General features: G+C 37.9%; 1 protein-coding gene across 1 annotated transcript in view; it reads right to left on the bottom strand.

The window, feature by feature from the left end:
• Positions 1–17,846, bottom strand: part of SLC35F1 (solute carrier family 35 member F1) — a 386,453-nt gene that overhangs the window by 137,136 nt on the left and 231,471 nt on the right. The window contains exon 2 of the mRNA XM_033103601.1: positions 8,836–9,011. Coding sequence (XP_032959492.1) covers positions 8,836–9,011 — 176 coding nt within the window. The remainder of the gene's footprint in view (positions 1–8,835; positions 9,012–17,846) is intronic.

The following is a 17,846-nucleotide window of genomic DNA, read 5'->3' as shown; positions in this document are numbered from 1 at the left end:
TGCATCACCACCTCATTAATCCACACAAAACCTGCAAGGCAGTTATTATTATTGTCCTGACTTACAAAATGAAGAAATGCAACACAAGTTATGAAAACTTACTGGGATGGCTCAATGGCTTTTGAGTGTTGATTAACTTGAGAAACAGAAAAAGTTCTAGACCTTAATTGTTTAAAATTGTATTTTAATTTAGTGAACTTAAGTAATAATTCTAAATATGATTATTAAAGATAGATGTTTTTTAGACATGACTAATTAGGAAGTTAGAGGCAAAAAGTAAGTAATATTCATTCTGTTTCACAGAAAGAAGGGTCAAATAGTACCAAAAAATGGTCAGAAACAAATTCTGATCCATTTTCTTTTATTTGGGAGCCATTTCTCCTCTTTTTTTCTCTCATATAGGTCACTAAAGGAGTCGGGTCTCTCCAACTTGTAGTCAGAAGCCACCATTTGCAAGCATTACATTTAAATTTGGTGAGATACATGATCCTTTTCCTGTCCTCAAAAATCTCAGGAATTGAAACCAGTGAAACCAGATGCTTAAAAATTGCATAGATAGGGAATTTTGATCTAAAGATAATCACAATGCAATCCTGTGAAGAAAAAGAAAAACGTGGTTTTTTTTTTTTCATTTTTTTCTTTTTCCCTGAAAATCTCTTGCAGCAGACTGCAATAGTGTCTGCAAGATGGCCAACTGCTGAGTCTCTGATTTAATGAAAACTTAGGGAAAGCAATTCACTTCACTGCAGGAACTGCTTTGTTCTTCCATTATGATTCTTTCTTAATGAGAAAGATGATTGTAAGGATAAATTCTATTCCTCTGAATTTTTACACTAATTACATACAAAGCATTATTTTGGCAGAAGGGGACTTATCTCCTTCAGGCAATACAGTTATCATCTTGTAACCACCCTTCAATCTCCCCCATGAATGCTGGAGTGTGCCAGGAATGAGCACTGCTCCATGCCAGCGCTCAGCATGGGAAGATGAACACTTAAAGATTTTCAGAATTAACAGCCAACACAGACTCCAGATAAACCAGAAAGACAATACTTCCCTCCAGCTTATATGCTGTTTGGAAGGAAAGAATCAGAGGGCATCCGTTAATCAAGTGTATGGCACGGGAAATGAGGGATGTATAAAAAGTGTACAAGTACGGGTGTGTGCGTATGAGTGTAAGTTTTCATGAGGATTCATTAAGAGAAGATGGTTTTGCATATTCATCTCATTTTCCTTCACTCTAAAAGTCACTTATAGTGCTAAGTGATATTGAAAGTTCTGGGTAAGTTATTATTCTGTTTGAGATTCATTTACTTTAGCACAACAGGACATGTGCTATTGGATATTATAAGTTCGATTAAGACTGTGGAACATTTGATTTGGTGCAAATTCACCGTCTAAGCACTGCATATGTACGGAATGTGTGTAACTTTTCCACTGTTTAAGGGATTATGAGCTTGATCAATAACAGTTTCTGTCCCACTAGCAAGTTCCTTGGATTATGTACATTTTGGGGGAAACTGTACTCATCCTTGTGGTCTGACAGCATGCCAAAACAACGTAGGAAGTTGTAGTGATCGTCCTAACATCCAAAAGTGACTGGAGAAATAGCTACACATTGGAAACTGAGCCCAATGATACATTCATTATGTCATTGTGGCAACCACGGAGTGATAGTAAACAGTCAATTCTCTGGCCCTCCTACCCCCCGCCTTTGGTCAGGAGTACTAAAGCATAATATACATGCAACAAAATTCACTCCTTTTAAGTGTACAGTCTGAAGAGTTTTGACACATGTATGCAGTAATGTAACCTCTACAACAATCAAAATATAGAGAACATTCACATCACCTCCCAAAGTCCCTTGTGTCCCTTTGCAGTCAATCTCCTCCCTGCTCCCAGTCTCTGGCAACCACTGACTTATTTTCTACCTTAGTACTTTTGCCTTTTCCAGAACATCACATCACAATGCATTACATGATTATGCAATGTGTATGTAAGCTTTCATGCCTGGCTCTTGCACATAGCATGTTTTTCAGATTAATCCATACCATTGCACTTATCAGTCGCTTATTCCTTTTGCTGTCCGAGTGTCCTCCATTGTATGAATTTACCACAATTTGTTTATCTTTTCACAAGTTGATGAGCATTTACAGTTTTTGGTGATTGTGAATAAAGCTGCAATGGATATTTGCATACCGTCCTTTGTATGAACATTATGTTTTCATTTCTCTTAGAAGAATGTGATTGATAGGTCATATGGTAAGTGTATTTTCACTTTATATGAAACTGCCAAGCTGTTTTCCAAAGTGTCAGTATCATTTTGCATTCCAGTAGCAATACACGAGGGTTCCAGTTGCTCCATATACTACTGGCAGGCAGTTTTGCTAAAACTGGATTCTAATTTTCTCTTGTGATTCTTCTCTACCAATTCCCAGCATGGGAATATTCATTCTGTTTCCGAAAGAAGGGTCAAATAGTACCAAAAAATGGTACTATTTTGAGTGGACCCTCAACTCCCTTTTCTTTCCCTTTCCCTGACAACATAAGCATAATTCCCATGGAATGGCTACCAAGGATACATCTCAGAGGTAAAACCTTTCTATACTACGGGCGCTAAAACTCCCCAATCACGTTTAAGAGGCAAAAATAAATGCAACTTGACAAGGAATAGGAATGGAGGTTTGCCAAGTAATTTCCCACAAGGGAGGCTTTTTATGAAGCTCCAAAGCATATTACCTCACACAGACTTAGGTAAGTGACACTAATATTTCCCCCATGACTCCCAAGGGAGTTATAATTCAGTATTTACATTTGCCAAATGCTTTCTTATTCTGCCAACCCATTAACAATCCCTTCTCAATGATTTAGTCAAGGTTATCCAGAGAGTTGGAAACTGAGCTGTGTCTGAACAGAACTAGGGCTTCTGCTCTGAGAAAATCCTGGCTCCTGCGTTAACTCTTTTCACTGCTCTTGCCTGTGTTTTTGACTTCCTATGGTAAGTGGCAAAGAAAAATTCCAAAAAAGGCAAGGGGCAAAGATTCAGAGGCAGAGCAATATTAACAGAACTGGGGAGGTGAGATCTCCAGGTGACTCTAAGGTCTAACATACTGTGAATACCAGATTCTTAAGTTTCCAGGACTTTGTGTAGCTCTTTGAGAGGTGAATATTATTTTGTATGAAGTCCTTCATTTCCTCTAATTACATATGTATTTTTAATCTTGCAACATTGGCAATTGAGAATTTTGTCTATGTAACTGTGTATAAAAGTGTATACACAGTATGTTAGACCTTAGAGTCTGTCTGCAGAAGTGCAAAAGTGTAGTCTGTCTGCAGAGAATCAAAGTGAAGCCTGTCTGGGATTAGAAGAGGCAACAATTACCTTCTGATGAAGGCTTCTCCAGCCACCACCAAAATGAGGAATACTTTTTTGGCACAAATTCTGAGAAGAACATTCATTTAAAAAGCTGAGGCCTGTGGGACCGGACCATTGGGCTATGAGTTGCATCCATCTGTTGTATGTAGAAAAGGCTGTCATTTTTATATATTTCTCTCATCTCTCCTGCCCTACTTGAGTGCACTGGGTGGGGAAAAGACAATGGATATGGGGCATCAGCGCTTGAAATACAGCGCTTGAAAGCTGAGTTCAGTTTTTCAGCCTCCTCACTTAGAACTAAAATTTAAAACTAGATCTCTAGGATTTCTGTCTTCTGAAATTTAATGTTCAAAATGAAAATATTTCTCATGCAAAGTAAGGCAAACATTTACTTTTCAGTGTTCTCTCTTCAGAAAAAATAATCAAAAGATTACACATGGCAATATTTTTATGAGTGCACTGTTAGCACTGTTAAGAGACTTGTTTCATTTTCACATTGACACAAAGAAATATATAAATGATTCAATAAATACTTTAATGTCTATGTTTCAAGAATTTGCTGGAAAGTAAAATGCATGCAATAATCATCAAATGGCTTTTAGCTGGAAGCTTGTCTTCTATTTGAAATTGGAAGAGCTTATAAAAATATCTTTCAATGAAAAAGCGAAACTTATAAAACCAGTCACCAGGACTATATCTAATGATGATCAACGGTGGCAACATTTTATTTTCTTTCCAGGGCATGCATATAAAAAGAAGCAGACATTTCTCATTCTTGTTCATGCTTTAATTACTGACACTCATTTTTTTTCACCACCATGTCTTGAGGAAGAAAACAAGGAATGAAAGGTTTTTTTTGTTTTGTTTTGGTTTGACCCTTATCCTGCCTTTGCCCCACAATCCCTACTACCCTCATCACTGAGTAAATTATTGAGGTGAAAATAAAGAGGAATTAGAGAGACAAGAACTGACAAAAATGGCAGAAGAAGAAAAGGAGGAAGAAATTACTATTTAAAAAACTTTGTGATTTATACACACTCAGAAATTAAAAATTGCCAATAGAGGAACCATGGGCATCTATTATTGAAGAACTGCTGAAAGTAGTTTTGAGAAGTAGTAGGATTCTTGTAATAGCTGACAAAAAAAAGCTCATGGACAAAAAGCTTGATGACATATTTTCTTCTTGATAAGAAACATACACTATTTTCACCTTTATTTTTAAGAGCCTATCATGTTTCTTGCTTTCACAACACCAATGGGATTTGTTTCAGTTGGACTCCAAACTGTTCATCGCTCCTCTTTATAGAGTCTTTGCATTTTGTGTTTCTCTGCTTCGTAATTTCAGCTAGCATTACATGGAACTTTAACGAAAAAAAAGTAGATAAAAAGAAGAGTCTTCTTGTGAGAATTTCCTTGGCCAATCAAAAAGGTTTTGGAAGCCTCACTATATTTTCCTAGTTATAGTCTTGTGAGATAATATGTAATATATATTGTGTAAGATATATGTTATATCTTAATATATATATTATATATATATCTTAATATATATATATATAATATATATATATATTATATTTTTTTTTCCCCTGCCCCTGGTTCCTGGCACAAAATTCCTAAAACTCTCGTGATTACCTAAGTGATAAGCACACTAGGAACATCTTTTGTTCTAATATTTGGCCTTTCCCCTAGTTCCTGACACTGTTCCTAAATCCCTCGGAATTTCCAGGGTGATAGGAACGTCTTCTGTTCTAACGAGGTGACTCCAGGTGGCTCCTGGATAGAGCTGCTCTCCAGAAAGTCCAAGCCATGATTAGAAGCTTAGAATTTTCAGCCCCACTTCCCCATTCTCCAGAGAGGGGCGAGGCGCTGGAAATGGAGTTAGTGGTTGATCATGCCTCTATACAAATCCCCAAAATACAGGGTTCAGACAGTGTCGGGGTGAACACGTGGAGGTGCTGGGAGAGCAGTGTGCCCAGAGAAGGCACGGAAGCTGCACATATCTTGCCTTACACATCTCCTGCATTTGGATGGTCATCTACATCCTTCCTCACGTCCTTTTGTAATAAACTGGTCAACAGTAAGTAAACTGTTTTCCTGAGCCCTGTAAGAGGCTCTAGTAAATTAACTGAGCCTGAGAAGTAGATTGTGAGAACCTTCGATTTATAGCCTACCAGTCAGAAGTAATTGGCATCTGAATAAGGGGAAGCAATCTCATGGGACTGAGACCTTAACTGTGGGATATGTGTCCGAAATGAGTTATATTGTAGGACCCCCAGCTGGGGTAGCAGAATTGCGCGGTGTGGGAAAAACCTGCACACACGTAGCGTAAGAAATGTTAAGTGTGGTAATAGTGTGAGAATAAAGGAAAGTCACACAGAAAGAGGACTGAGTTTTTCTTTCTAATTCTTGACCCTGCTTTGTGCATACAATTCAATTGATACATTTTAATTGCCTGAATAACTTCTCAAAAGTGGTTACAATGAACCTGTTGAAGTAATAGCTATCTAAATTGAATCTACAGCTTCAATCTTGATACAATGTCAATGGAACTAATATTTTGAAGTACATTTCGTTTTACAAAATTTATTACTGAAGTTCTTTGTTATGAGATTTTTTTGAATTTTAGAATCATCTAGAATAAAAACCAGGCTGCAATTAAGGACAGGGCAAGACTTAAAACTTGTTCAACAAGATAAAATTTTTTAAATCCTATAGATTTCTATAGGAACTAATGAATAAACAGGGACAAGTTCAAAACTCCAGTTTGAACTGGAGTTATACTGGAACTTTTACAAGAACCTGTTGCTTCAGAGTCTTTGATCATTAGTGCAATGCAAATTCAATAAAGAGAATACTGTTTAACTTTTGAGTCAAATTTCCACAAGGCGTTTGTAATCCCGTCACCCTTAATGCTCTTGAAGGGATTCTTGCTCTCATTACATTGTGTTCACATGTAACAATCGTAATTTTTTAGAAGTTTTATTATTAAAATTATAAAGAGAGATTTGTTTAAAGATACGTTCCTGAGTAAAATTTCTTGTTATGTGTCCAAAGTGGCATCAAATTTCATATGACGACCCAGCAGGGTAGGGGACAGCTATGCTGGGAGACCTGGGAAGATGGCAGCTTGCTGAGTCCTAATCTGCAGCCCTTTTGGGGAGAGTGGTCAGGAGCACTGGGAGAGGAAGGGGGACTGTGGTTATGACAGCACTTCCCTTGCACACACCAGACTTGCCAGCCTTTGCTCATTGCTCTGTTCATTCCCTTTCAAATCTTGAGGTGCATGAGGAAAGAGATTATTATGTTTCAGGAACATAGTACTGCATCAGCCTCTGCAAAATTAACACAATTACTATGTTGATTTCCAGATGTTAGCTTAATGCCAGCCTATTAAAACTTCTAAAGATGAAGATTAAAACAAACAAACATTCTGAATAAACACCCAAATCAAGATATGTCAGCAAAGTTAGCAATAATCTGAGGCAATGGCAAAAATCTCCAGAACAAGCCTTTAAGAAATGGATTCTCTCCATCACTAACTGAGAGAGACAGAATTTCCTCAGGCCCTCTTCAGTCCTCTTTCCAAAGAGCTTCAAGATTCCTTGCTGCTCCTAGTCGTCAGCCTCTTTGAGTTGTACTGCCCCCTCCCCACCCACGGCACTGGGACCATATCCTCTTGACTTCATTGCTATGCCTCAGTAGACCTTGCATCCAGGGCTGGTTTCATCCAGGGATTTGAAATTCAAGGAGAAACCCTCTTTTTGTTCAAAAGTATCTCTCTTTCCTCTTCTTGTCTCCCCTTGACCTCACCTGGTGAAAGCAGGGTGGTCCAGGAAGGCACACAGCCCTGACATTCAGTGGACCTTGGATCTCTACACTTCCTAGTTCCATAGCCTGGAGCAGGTTCCCGAGGCTGATGAAACCTCAGTATTCTCACTTAGAAAATTTTTTATAATAATACCTATTTCCTTTGATTGAAGGACTAAAAGAGAGAATTCAAATACATGGTGCCTGGTACATTATAAAGGCTCAATAGAAGGTATTATTATTAACTTTAAGTCTTTTGCTACATTAAGTTTTCTAAGATTTTCTGTCTCTATCTGTGACTGTGAAATTATTCTGTTTCTTAGAATGGCTTGATTTTACATTTGGCCTGATGCAGGTTTTTTTAAATTTCTGGACTCCTAGAAAGAGAAATGGACAAGAACTCAAAGACGAGTTACAACTCACCTTCTCATAATCTGGAATGTTTGGTTCTAAAATACTCTAGAGAAGATAGACTTACCACTTTCCTGTGAATTTTCTTTTCTTTTTGGTAATACTAAAGTATTGCAAAATTGTCTTACATTTAATCTTATTATTCTTATTTGTGCTCCTTGTACTGGGCTAATTAAAACAAACACTGATAACACATATTTTTGAGAACTAAATGAAATTATCTTTTCCAATACTTTAAATATATCCAAAGTTATACTATAATTCAGTCCCAACTTGTTCATTTTTATTTTCCCTCTAAGAGGAAATCGAGTACTGGAAAAATCATTATAATTAATAAATATTATTCTGGACAGAAATCCAAATAAAAAATGTAAAAACTAAACACTGATACACAGTTCTTAATAAAAGTTTCAAAAAAAGTATGACTAGTACAATTAATGTATACAGCTATTCATGTATCCTTATTTATTACTAAGGTCTATAATTGTCTTCAAACATGTTTATGATTATTTTTCAATGAATAGTTTACAGTCAACAGTTACTTTGGGGGGGCAATTGTTGGCTATTTCTGGGTCATAGAGAAGAGTGTACACAGAAGTCCAGTGGTATAACCATAAGGCTCTGAGGTACACTCTGCAGAGATACACTCCAAGGATTTCAACTGCAATCGCCCCCTAAAAAGTTTTTCTTGCATTGACTCTTAAAGGACCTGCTTTATTGCCTTAGCTATTTTAAGTTCAGACAGACCGTCTCACCTGGCCATTTGTGGTAGTTTTCTTTATTTTCTCCTTTGCTATTACTAGAGTTGTTTGTGTTTACGATTTTTATCTTTCCTGTGACACTTTCTCGAAGAACATATATTTGTAATTCCCTTGAATTTCTCAGGGCTAGCTTCACTTAAGACAGCTGCATAGGCCTAGTCCAGGTTCCAGGGAAGCATTCTGTTTCGATTCAGAGGGGTACAAGGAATGTTAACAGGAATTCAAATAGTGAGCAATTGTCCATTTCTGCCTATACATGCATTTCCTACTTTCTACTGAATTCACACTACGTAAGCTTCTTTCTGATTTATTCAATCATTTTGCTTACTGGATGACTGCAACACAGAAAAGTGAGATTTGGGGTTTTGAATTGTCTTATGAGGCTGTGAATGAAAAAGTTATCCGGCCATGGCTCATCACTCTTCCTGATGTTTGTAAAAGAGAAACCAAGCTATATTCCAGGTGTATTTGCACGCTTACCTTGTCTGACAGCCAGCGTGGTGGTATAGACCAAGAAGAGAAGGATGTAATTGAGGAAACTCTGGAAGACTGGTGTATTGGCATGGAAATCTTCTGACAGGTACTTGCTGGTCAAGCCAATTCCACAAATAAGGAGGGATAACACCTGGCCCAGAGCGACGGAGATTAACATCTCCCTGGGAAATGAAGAGAAACAGTGAAGATCAGCAGGAAGTTTGTTAAAACAGTAACAGTTAAAATGTATTGAGCACTTGTGCTGTTCATTGGGCTAAGTGCAATAAATAGTCTTATTTTGAATCCATCACAGAAATCCTATGAGGAAGGTGCAATTGTTATTGAGGTTTTACAGGGGAAGAAACCAAAGCTTAGAGCGGTGAAGAATTTGTCTGCAATTACATAACTCAGAAGTGGTGAAACTGGGATTTGAGATGAAATCTCTCCAAGTGATCCTGGCTTCTAGCCACAGCACTCCGGAGACTGTGGGGGAAAATTAACACCATCCTCATGCCCACTATAATATTAACTAACTCTTCAGAACTCGGGGCGAAAACCTGAGTGCTGACCAAGAGGGACTGTATTCCAACCTTATCCTCAGGTTCCCATACCAATAAAGGAGACTGTTTTCTTTATGGATAAAAATTTTGGATCAAGGAATAGTTAAGTGAAGGGGTTGTACAAACACTTGAAAAATCCAGAAGGACCATCTCCACTCTATTCCCAGATTTGGAATCTCTGTTTGATCGAGGAGGCATTAGTAAGCACTAGATTCACTCTCCTTTGCTTAAGTTATAATGGCTTACATATTAAAACTGTCATTCATGAGGGAAATTTACTGACTAAGGTAGTCACCTGAAATGAAACATGTCAACATCTGTAAATATTTTCTGTGGTTTCATCAGAGGCACGGCCCCTGGAGGCCACTGCAGTGGGGACTGGAGGCAAGAGGCCAGGGGTTCATTTTCCATGGGAATTAGGGTCACTTATACATGCATGCTCGGACACAGGACGAGCCCCTGGAAACACAAAGCAGGCTGCTGCCCTGCCCAAGAGAATCATCTGACTTTCCTGGTTTATTTATAGAAACAGCTATATAAAATAAGCAAGGAATAGCATTTCTAAACAACAACAAAAAGCATTAGGCAGAGATTTGCAGTGTTACATATTTCCTATTCCATAAAAGATGTGAATCCATCTTTCTGGAATGGGCACAGAGTCCTAGGCAGACACCTTGGTGATATATTACTTAAAAAAAAAAAAAGCATCCATCACATTTTCTTCACTTCTGAATTCAATCTTTATAAAGGAGTCAAAGAGATGTTTTTAAACATGTAAATTTAAAATGTCAGTCTGCAGCTTAAAATCCTCAACAATGCAGTGATGTGTAAGGCCTGTGGTGGACCATATACAAAGATGGCTGCCAACATTTCCTCCCACCCTTCTACATTCATACTGCTCCTCCCAAAGGGAGGTGGAGTCCATTTCTCCTTTTCTGGAAGATGAGCTGGTCTTGTGACTTGCTTTGACCAATAGAATGTAGAAGAAGGGATATCATATGACTTCTGGGCCTAAGCTTTAAGAAGATTGGCAGCTTCCATTTTTTTGCCCTGTTAGGATTCAGCTTCCATGTGAAAAAAAACCCTGAGTTAGACTAATAAATATTGAAAAACCATGTGAAAAGAAAGAGACCTGGCCAGCCACTGGTGCCTTAGCTGAAATGCCAGACATGTCAGTAAGGATCTTAGATCCTCTTGCCCCCATGGAACTGTGCCAGCCTGTGGCACATGGAACAGAGATGAAACATCCCCAGAGATTGCTGCCTCATTGGAGAACTGTGAGAAACAATCAATGGCTGTTGTTTTAGGGCATGAAGTTTGCAGTGGTTTGTTAGGCAGAAACGGATCACTGAAACAAAGCCCTAAATGTCCTCCCTCCGCTCCTAAAGCACCCCTGGAGCTTTACCTCCTCTTCTCCCATTGTGGTCCCCCACTGGAACTATTCCCCCAGAGCTCCAGCCCTGCACAGTGCCGTGCGCTTCAACAAGGAGTCATGGTCTTCGCTGCCTGCGTGCCTTTGCACATATTATTTCCACAATGGTCCTCCTGCCTTTGTCAGTCTGACTCCCACTCATCTTTCACGATCCAGCTTGCTTTTATGTCACCCTCTGTGAGAAGTCTTCCCTGCCCTCTCTTCCCCGGGATGCATCTCCTTCACTTCTACATCAGTGTATTTATTATACTTACTGCTTCTACACCTTCTGCACCCCCCCACCCCCACCATCACCACCCAGATTATGAAGCTTATACGATGCTCTTCCTGGTATCTATAGCTGAGAAATACCATTCAGAGGAAGCAGAAAATGGAGACATTCAAAGACAGTGCAGACGTAGAACTAGTTAACATGGCACGGTTTGTTGAAACGAAAGGGTGATATATATTTTTTTCTCACGCAGAGATAAAGAGAAGTACCAGAATTAACTGAAAGGTTTTTAAACTGGCCTAAGAGAAGTATTAGATAACAAAAATCACTAACAAAAGTCACGATAAGGACAAAGAACAAACTGATGGTTGCCAGGTGGGAGGAGGGTTGGGGGACTATGTGAAAAAAGGGGAGAGATTAAGAAGTATAAACTGGCAGTTACAAAACAATCACAGGGATGTATGTACAGCACAGGGAATATGGTCAATAATAGTGTAGTAACTATGCATGGTGTTAGGTGGGGACTAGACTTACCAGAGGGATCACTTAGTTATATAAATGTCTAACCACTATGCTGTACACATGAAACTGATATGATATTGAATGTCAACTGCAGCTGAAAAATAAAAATAATGTTTGAAAAATCATGATAAGGAGCTGGTTTTAGTAGGAAAATAAATTAAATTTGATAAACTTGATATATTAAATTTGAACTGCCAGATGAACTTCCGAATGATCCAGCAGTATTAGAATCATGGAATCAGAGTTGGATAGGGAGGTCAACCAGGAGATAAATATGGGACGTTATACACATAGGAGTGATGGCTAAAGTACTGTTAATTGATACCACCAAGGAGGGGAGAATAGGAGAGAGAATAAGAGGGCCTAGGGGAAATTCTTGGGGAATCTCCAGACTGGGGCCACAGGAGAAAGAAGAGGCACATCCCCAGAGTCAGAAGTGGTTAAAAAGCCACTTTCCTGGAAGACCAGGAAAGTTCTTGGTGTTAAGGAAGCCAAGGAAACAGAGACTTTCATGGAGGGAATAGTTGTAACATTAAATGTTGCTTAGAGGGTAGAGAGAATGAGGACTGATGGGAGATGATTTGTAGTCATGGCCAGCCTTTGAAAGATCAGTTTTTATTGAGTGAAGAATATCAGAGCGATACTGGTGTCATGGAAGTTAAGGGAACACAGAATTTCATGGAGGGGATAGTTAGTGGTGAATACGTGGTCAGAGAGTAAGAGAAATAAAGGTGTCGACTTTGAAGAAATTTGAAGAATTCAAAGAATTATTGAAGAAGTTTGATCTAATCATCACATAACAATAATAACAATGCTAGTTAAAATAATAACATGTAAAATGATTTAAAATTAATTTACGTTGGATTCATGACTATCCACTCATGGGGTCACTCTTGATTATTTGCATAATAACTCACATCCTTAAGTAGAAGAGAAATGGGGAGAATTACAGCTAATATACCAGAGAGTTGTCCCTGTTGCTGAGTTATGTATAGAGTGTGTCTTCTTGGGAAAAAAAGATTGAAAACTACTGCTATAACCTTGAAATTGGTATAGCACCTTAATTTACAACCATGGTATCTGAAACTTTGGCAATATTCTGTTCTTTTCCTGAACAAAATCAAACCACAATAAAAGACAGATTACTTATGTAAGAAAATTAAATTGTTGTCCTTCTGATATATATGTGCCATAAACAGCCTTTCTACATGCCAGGCACTACATATGCAAAGATAACTAAGACAGTCTCTGTCACTGGGGAGCTACTAACTCAAGATTTTGGAGCTGAGTTCCCAAATACCTTACTATAAAAACGGAGGCAGGTAAGGTGAAACAATACTAATTCACATTTAATAAGTTTTTACTATGTGCCAAGTCCTGAGTTTAGACTTATATATATATATACACATATATATATATATATATATATACACACATATACATATATATATATATACTATCTTATTTAATCCTCACAGTAACTTTATAAGGCAGATATTATTATTGTTCCATTTTATAGATAAATAGACTGATACTTAGGTTAAGCAACTGGCCCAAAGTCACAGAGCTAGCAAGGGGAAGAGATTGGATGGAAACTAGATCAGATGAGTCCACATTTCAACTTCTTAATTACTACGCTATACCATCATTATGCTATCAAAAAATACTCTTTGCCCTTAGAAAGGGCACAGAGCACAGTGCTAGGAACCTAAGTACCCGGACTTCAGAAACATTCTGGGGAAGGTGAAGACAAAAAAAGCCAGCCAGGCTGACTGATGAAAACTCTTTCACCAAGTCATCTGTGATGTGTGTCTTTCAACAAAAAGGCAAAACAAGCCTATTCTTGTTTCTTTAGCCAAGCAAAACAGCAAATCTGCTGTATTCAATTTCTGCTTTTAATTAGAGGCCATGTCATTCAGCTGCTGCTGGTATGATTTGATAGAAGATGTAAATTGTGGTTTTATCTGTCATGCTAACAAACATGATTTGTAAAACAGGAAGGAATGGAAAGGCCCTTTTATCAGATTCACTCATGAGCCTGGATACTACTGTAGCTTTGGTTGCAGTCTGCACACCGGAGCTGTTACTGGAGTTACCAAAGTAAATTAAATGAGTAAATGAATAAAAATATAAATAAACCTAGATATTGACACTCTTCTTATTCCACCTCCCTACTCCATTCACTATCTTCCTTTCATCAAATTCTCTTTTGTTCTCTTTTATCGCAGGACAATTCTTTTGGTGCTTTGCTTCCAGAGTGTTCCCTCTACCACTCTCTTTGTTTTAGGGTCTTTTCAGTTTATTTACTGTTGCCTTATTCCTCATACTTTTTCTCCCCGTATGTAACCACCAAATAGATCTGTGGTCCCTTCACCTAATCCCTCATAGTGTTAAAGCATCATCTTCCCCAGAAAGCCTCCCTTGGTCACTCCCTGGTCCCCAAGGCTGAGTGAAGTGTCCTCATCTGCTCACTCCTGTTTCTCCTTATACTCCCCATACTGTGCAACTCATAAGCTACTGAGAAGAAGGAAATGGATTCCATTCATTTCTATGTTTCTGGTACCTTGAGGACTGCTGGGTGGAAAGGAAAGAGATTCTTAATAAATACAGAATGAATGAATGAAAAAATTTACAAATGAACAAATATGTATAAATGAAGAGTGAAGTCTTAGAAGATTTGAAAAATGGCTGTTCAGTCATCCTATCTTGAAAAACTACTAGCCCTGAAAGACAAAAACAACCTCATTTTTACTGTATTCCGTCTGCTAGTTAGACACTGAGATTAATAAGCTATTTTCTGATGCATTTCTGAACAAGCCTGGTAAGGTGCTATCTTGCAAAAATGATGCTAAATATGGTGCAGGGTGAAATTCTGCACAATGAGCTGTTGGTTATTCATGTAGTATATAGAAAAACACACCAGATGCATTCTAACATAGGATACATAATTCCAATAATTTTAGTAGCAGAAATGGAGAGGAGACTATGGGACATATTTTCATCTTTGTTTATGCATTTAAAAGGACACTCAATCCACTTTAAATTCAGAATGACTAGACAATGAAAAATGCATGACTGTCAGGAAAAATAGTACTGCAGGAAGCTGAATACCTGTTCTGATAGAGCCTGTATTCATAAAGACTGATGTAACCATTACCATAGCACTTGATTCTGTTAAATAAATAGACTTTAGAATCTTGTGAAGGAACATGCGTCATACAAATTAGATATTCATAATAACAAAATTTCAAGTAAAACATACATTGAATCTTTTCTTCCCTTAGTTATAAGTATATGTTTCTTTAAAAAGGTATGAAAACTTTCAAGTTACATAATCACATTGCCTTGTAATTCTTTAGTATGAGAGTGAAGCAATTATGTCATCATCGTGAATTAGAGCATGTCAACCTTTCTGTGGAGACATCTTCATTCTGATAACTGTACTCTGGCAAGTCATGTCAGATCTGAGACAGCATATGAATTCAGTATGTGTACATAAAGAACACAAGTATACGGCCTTGACTACAAACAATACCGCTGGAATGTGGGAGAAACATCTGTTCTGCTACATTCTCTCACAAGACTGCTGATTTCAGAAGTTAGGACATCAGCTTCTTGAAGCTCTTTGTTGAAAGGTTTTATCACATTCAGTATTAATCAGACTTGTATATAAAAAGATTATTAGGTAAGAAGCAAATACACATCTCCAGAGGTTTAACATTAATTGGAGCTGCTTTGTCTCAGATTCTGTGTGGAATTTAATCTGTTCATTGGTTCTGTGATATCAGTTTTGTTGTTGTTGTTGTTGTTGTTTAGAGGAAACCAAAGAAGCATGAAGAAGCCCTCCTAAACAATATTTCACTGAGTCTGTGAGGTACTAAGTGTAGGAGACACTTAAAACTTGTGTGAGAGGATGAGTCACAGATGCTCATGCACGCTATATGATGTATGTCTACAGAAGTGCCACAGAAGAGTGAAAAGGCATTAAGTAGGGAGTGGGAAGCCCCTGGCTCTGGAGGTCCACGAATTAAACTCCACAGTCTCGGGCATCACCCACTTTGGCTTGGATTCCCTCATGTAAACTATGGATATTATAAGGACATTATTTTACTTCATGTAAAGTAAGAATGTTGGTGGATGTGCAAGAAACCTCTAATGCTTCATTTCAAATCCTCTTGGTCTCATCTGTTTCCAAGGTCTCTGGTCACTTACTCTAGCTTCAGTGGCGGCTGCTATGAGCAGCTCTGCACACACTACACAAACACTGTGTGGGCACATCCAGCGGCCTCAGGCCTCACGCCCTTACTGTGCACCTGTATTTTCTACTGGGGATTCCATGTTGATGCCGGTGCCTGGTTGGTGCCCACTCACCAGCAACCATGAAGTGCAGAGGAATTATTGCATTTGACCACTAGGAAACTAAAGTACACAGATAAATGTTTCCTTCTTCCTCCCCTAGGCAGACTGTCCAGAGAAGCAGTCACTTCTGCAAAGAGAAGCAGTCACTTCTGCAAAGAGAAGCAGTCACTTCTGCAAGCTCTCTGCAAGCTCTCATGAGGCAGAAGATGGTCCTACCTCATGAAGGGCTCTGCTGAGTACTTTGTGCCCTTGTATTGTCTCTCCCTCCTTCCCTTCCTCACTCCTGCTCCCTGGATTCCAATCCTTAGTAAAGCAGCAGCAAAAGCCTCTGCTTTCTGGGGAACGCAGGCTAGGATAATGAGCTTTACATTTCTGTCTACTCCATAATCCTCACTTACTTTTAGGAGATGCCGGTGTGTAATTATCAACTGAAACTGGTATCTTCAACTTTAAAGTCTATTCATTGTGCAAAAGAAAGAAACTAAACCAAAATTAATGCAAAATGGATCAAGGACCTAAATATAAGACCTGAGACAATATATTGCATAGAAGAAAACATAGGTACAAACTTATGGACCTTGGTCTTAGAGAAGATTTTATGAATTTGACCTCAAAGTCAAGGGAAGTGAAAGCAAAAATAAATGAATGGGACTATATCAAACTAAAAAGCTTCTGCACAGCAAAAGAAACCATGAACAAGACAAAGAGGCAACCAACTGAATGGGTGAAGATATTTGCAAACAACACCTCCAATAAGGGGCTAATATCCAAAATATATAAATCATACAACTCAACAACAAGAAGACAAACAATACAATTAAAAAATGGGCATCAGAGGACCTGAACAGACACTTCTCTCAACAAAACATACATGACCAACAGACATATGAAAAAATGCTCAACTTCACTAGCTATTAGGGAAACGCAAATCAAAACCACAATGAGCTACCACCTCACATCTGATAGAATGGCTATTATCAACATGACAAGTGTGCATGAGGCTGTAGAGAAAAAGGAACCCTTATACATTGCTGGTTGGAATGTAGTAAATTGGTACATTCACTATGGAAAACAGTATGGAAGTTCCTCAAAAAATTAAAAATAGAATTACCATAACACAACTCAGCAATCCCTCTTCTGAGTATCTACCCAAAAAGTCTAAAAACATTTATCCATAAAGATATATGTACCCCTATGTTCATGATGGCACTATTCTTGGTGGCCAAGACATAGAAACAACCAAAGTGTCCTTCAATAGATGACTGGATAAAGAAGATGTGAATATATGTATATATATGTATATATATGTATATATATGTATATATAGCGAAATATATATATATGTATGTATGTGTGTGTGTGTGTGTGTGTGTGTGTGTATATATATATATATATATGAAATGGAATATTACTCATCCATAAAAAAAGATGAAATACTGCCATTTACAACAACATGGATGAATCCAGAGGTTAGAATGCTAAGGGAATTAAGTCAGACAGAAAAAGTCAAGAACCATATGATTTCACTCACATGTGGCATATAAAACTGAAAGCAACAAATAAACAAAACCAACAAATAAGCAAAAACTCATAGACACAGACAACAGTTTGTTGTTACCAGAGGGTAAAGGGGGAAAGAGGAAGTAGAAGATGGTAAAGGGGGTCAAATATATGGTGACAGAGATTTGACTTTGGGTGATGAACACATAATGCAATATACAGATGATATATTATAGAATTGTACATTGGACACCTATGTAATTTTATTAACCAACGTCACTCCAATAAATTTAATTAAAAAATAAATTTTAAAAGTTAAAATTTTTTATCCAGGTAGCAGAAGAGAAAAAATAAATAAATAAAGTCTATTCCTTTTGTGTTTTTGATTCAACTCTGGTAGCTAAGTTACCAGCAATGTTTATTCATTATGTGA

This window comes from Rhinolophus ferrumequinum, chromosome 3 (assembly GCF_004115265.2).
Source record: "Rhinolophus ferrumequinum isolate MPI-CBG mRhiFer1 chromosome 3, mRhiFer1_v1.p, whole genome shotgun sequence".
Classification (NCBI taxonomy): domain Eukaryota; kingdom Metazoa; phylum Chordata; class Mammalia; order Chiroptera; family Rhinolophidae; genus Rhinolophus; species Rhinolophus ferrumequinum.
The sequence above is the reverse complement of the archived record's forward strand: the minus strand, read 5'-3'. Positions and strand labels throughout refer to the sequence as shown.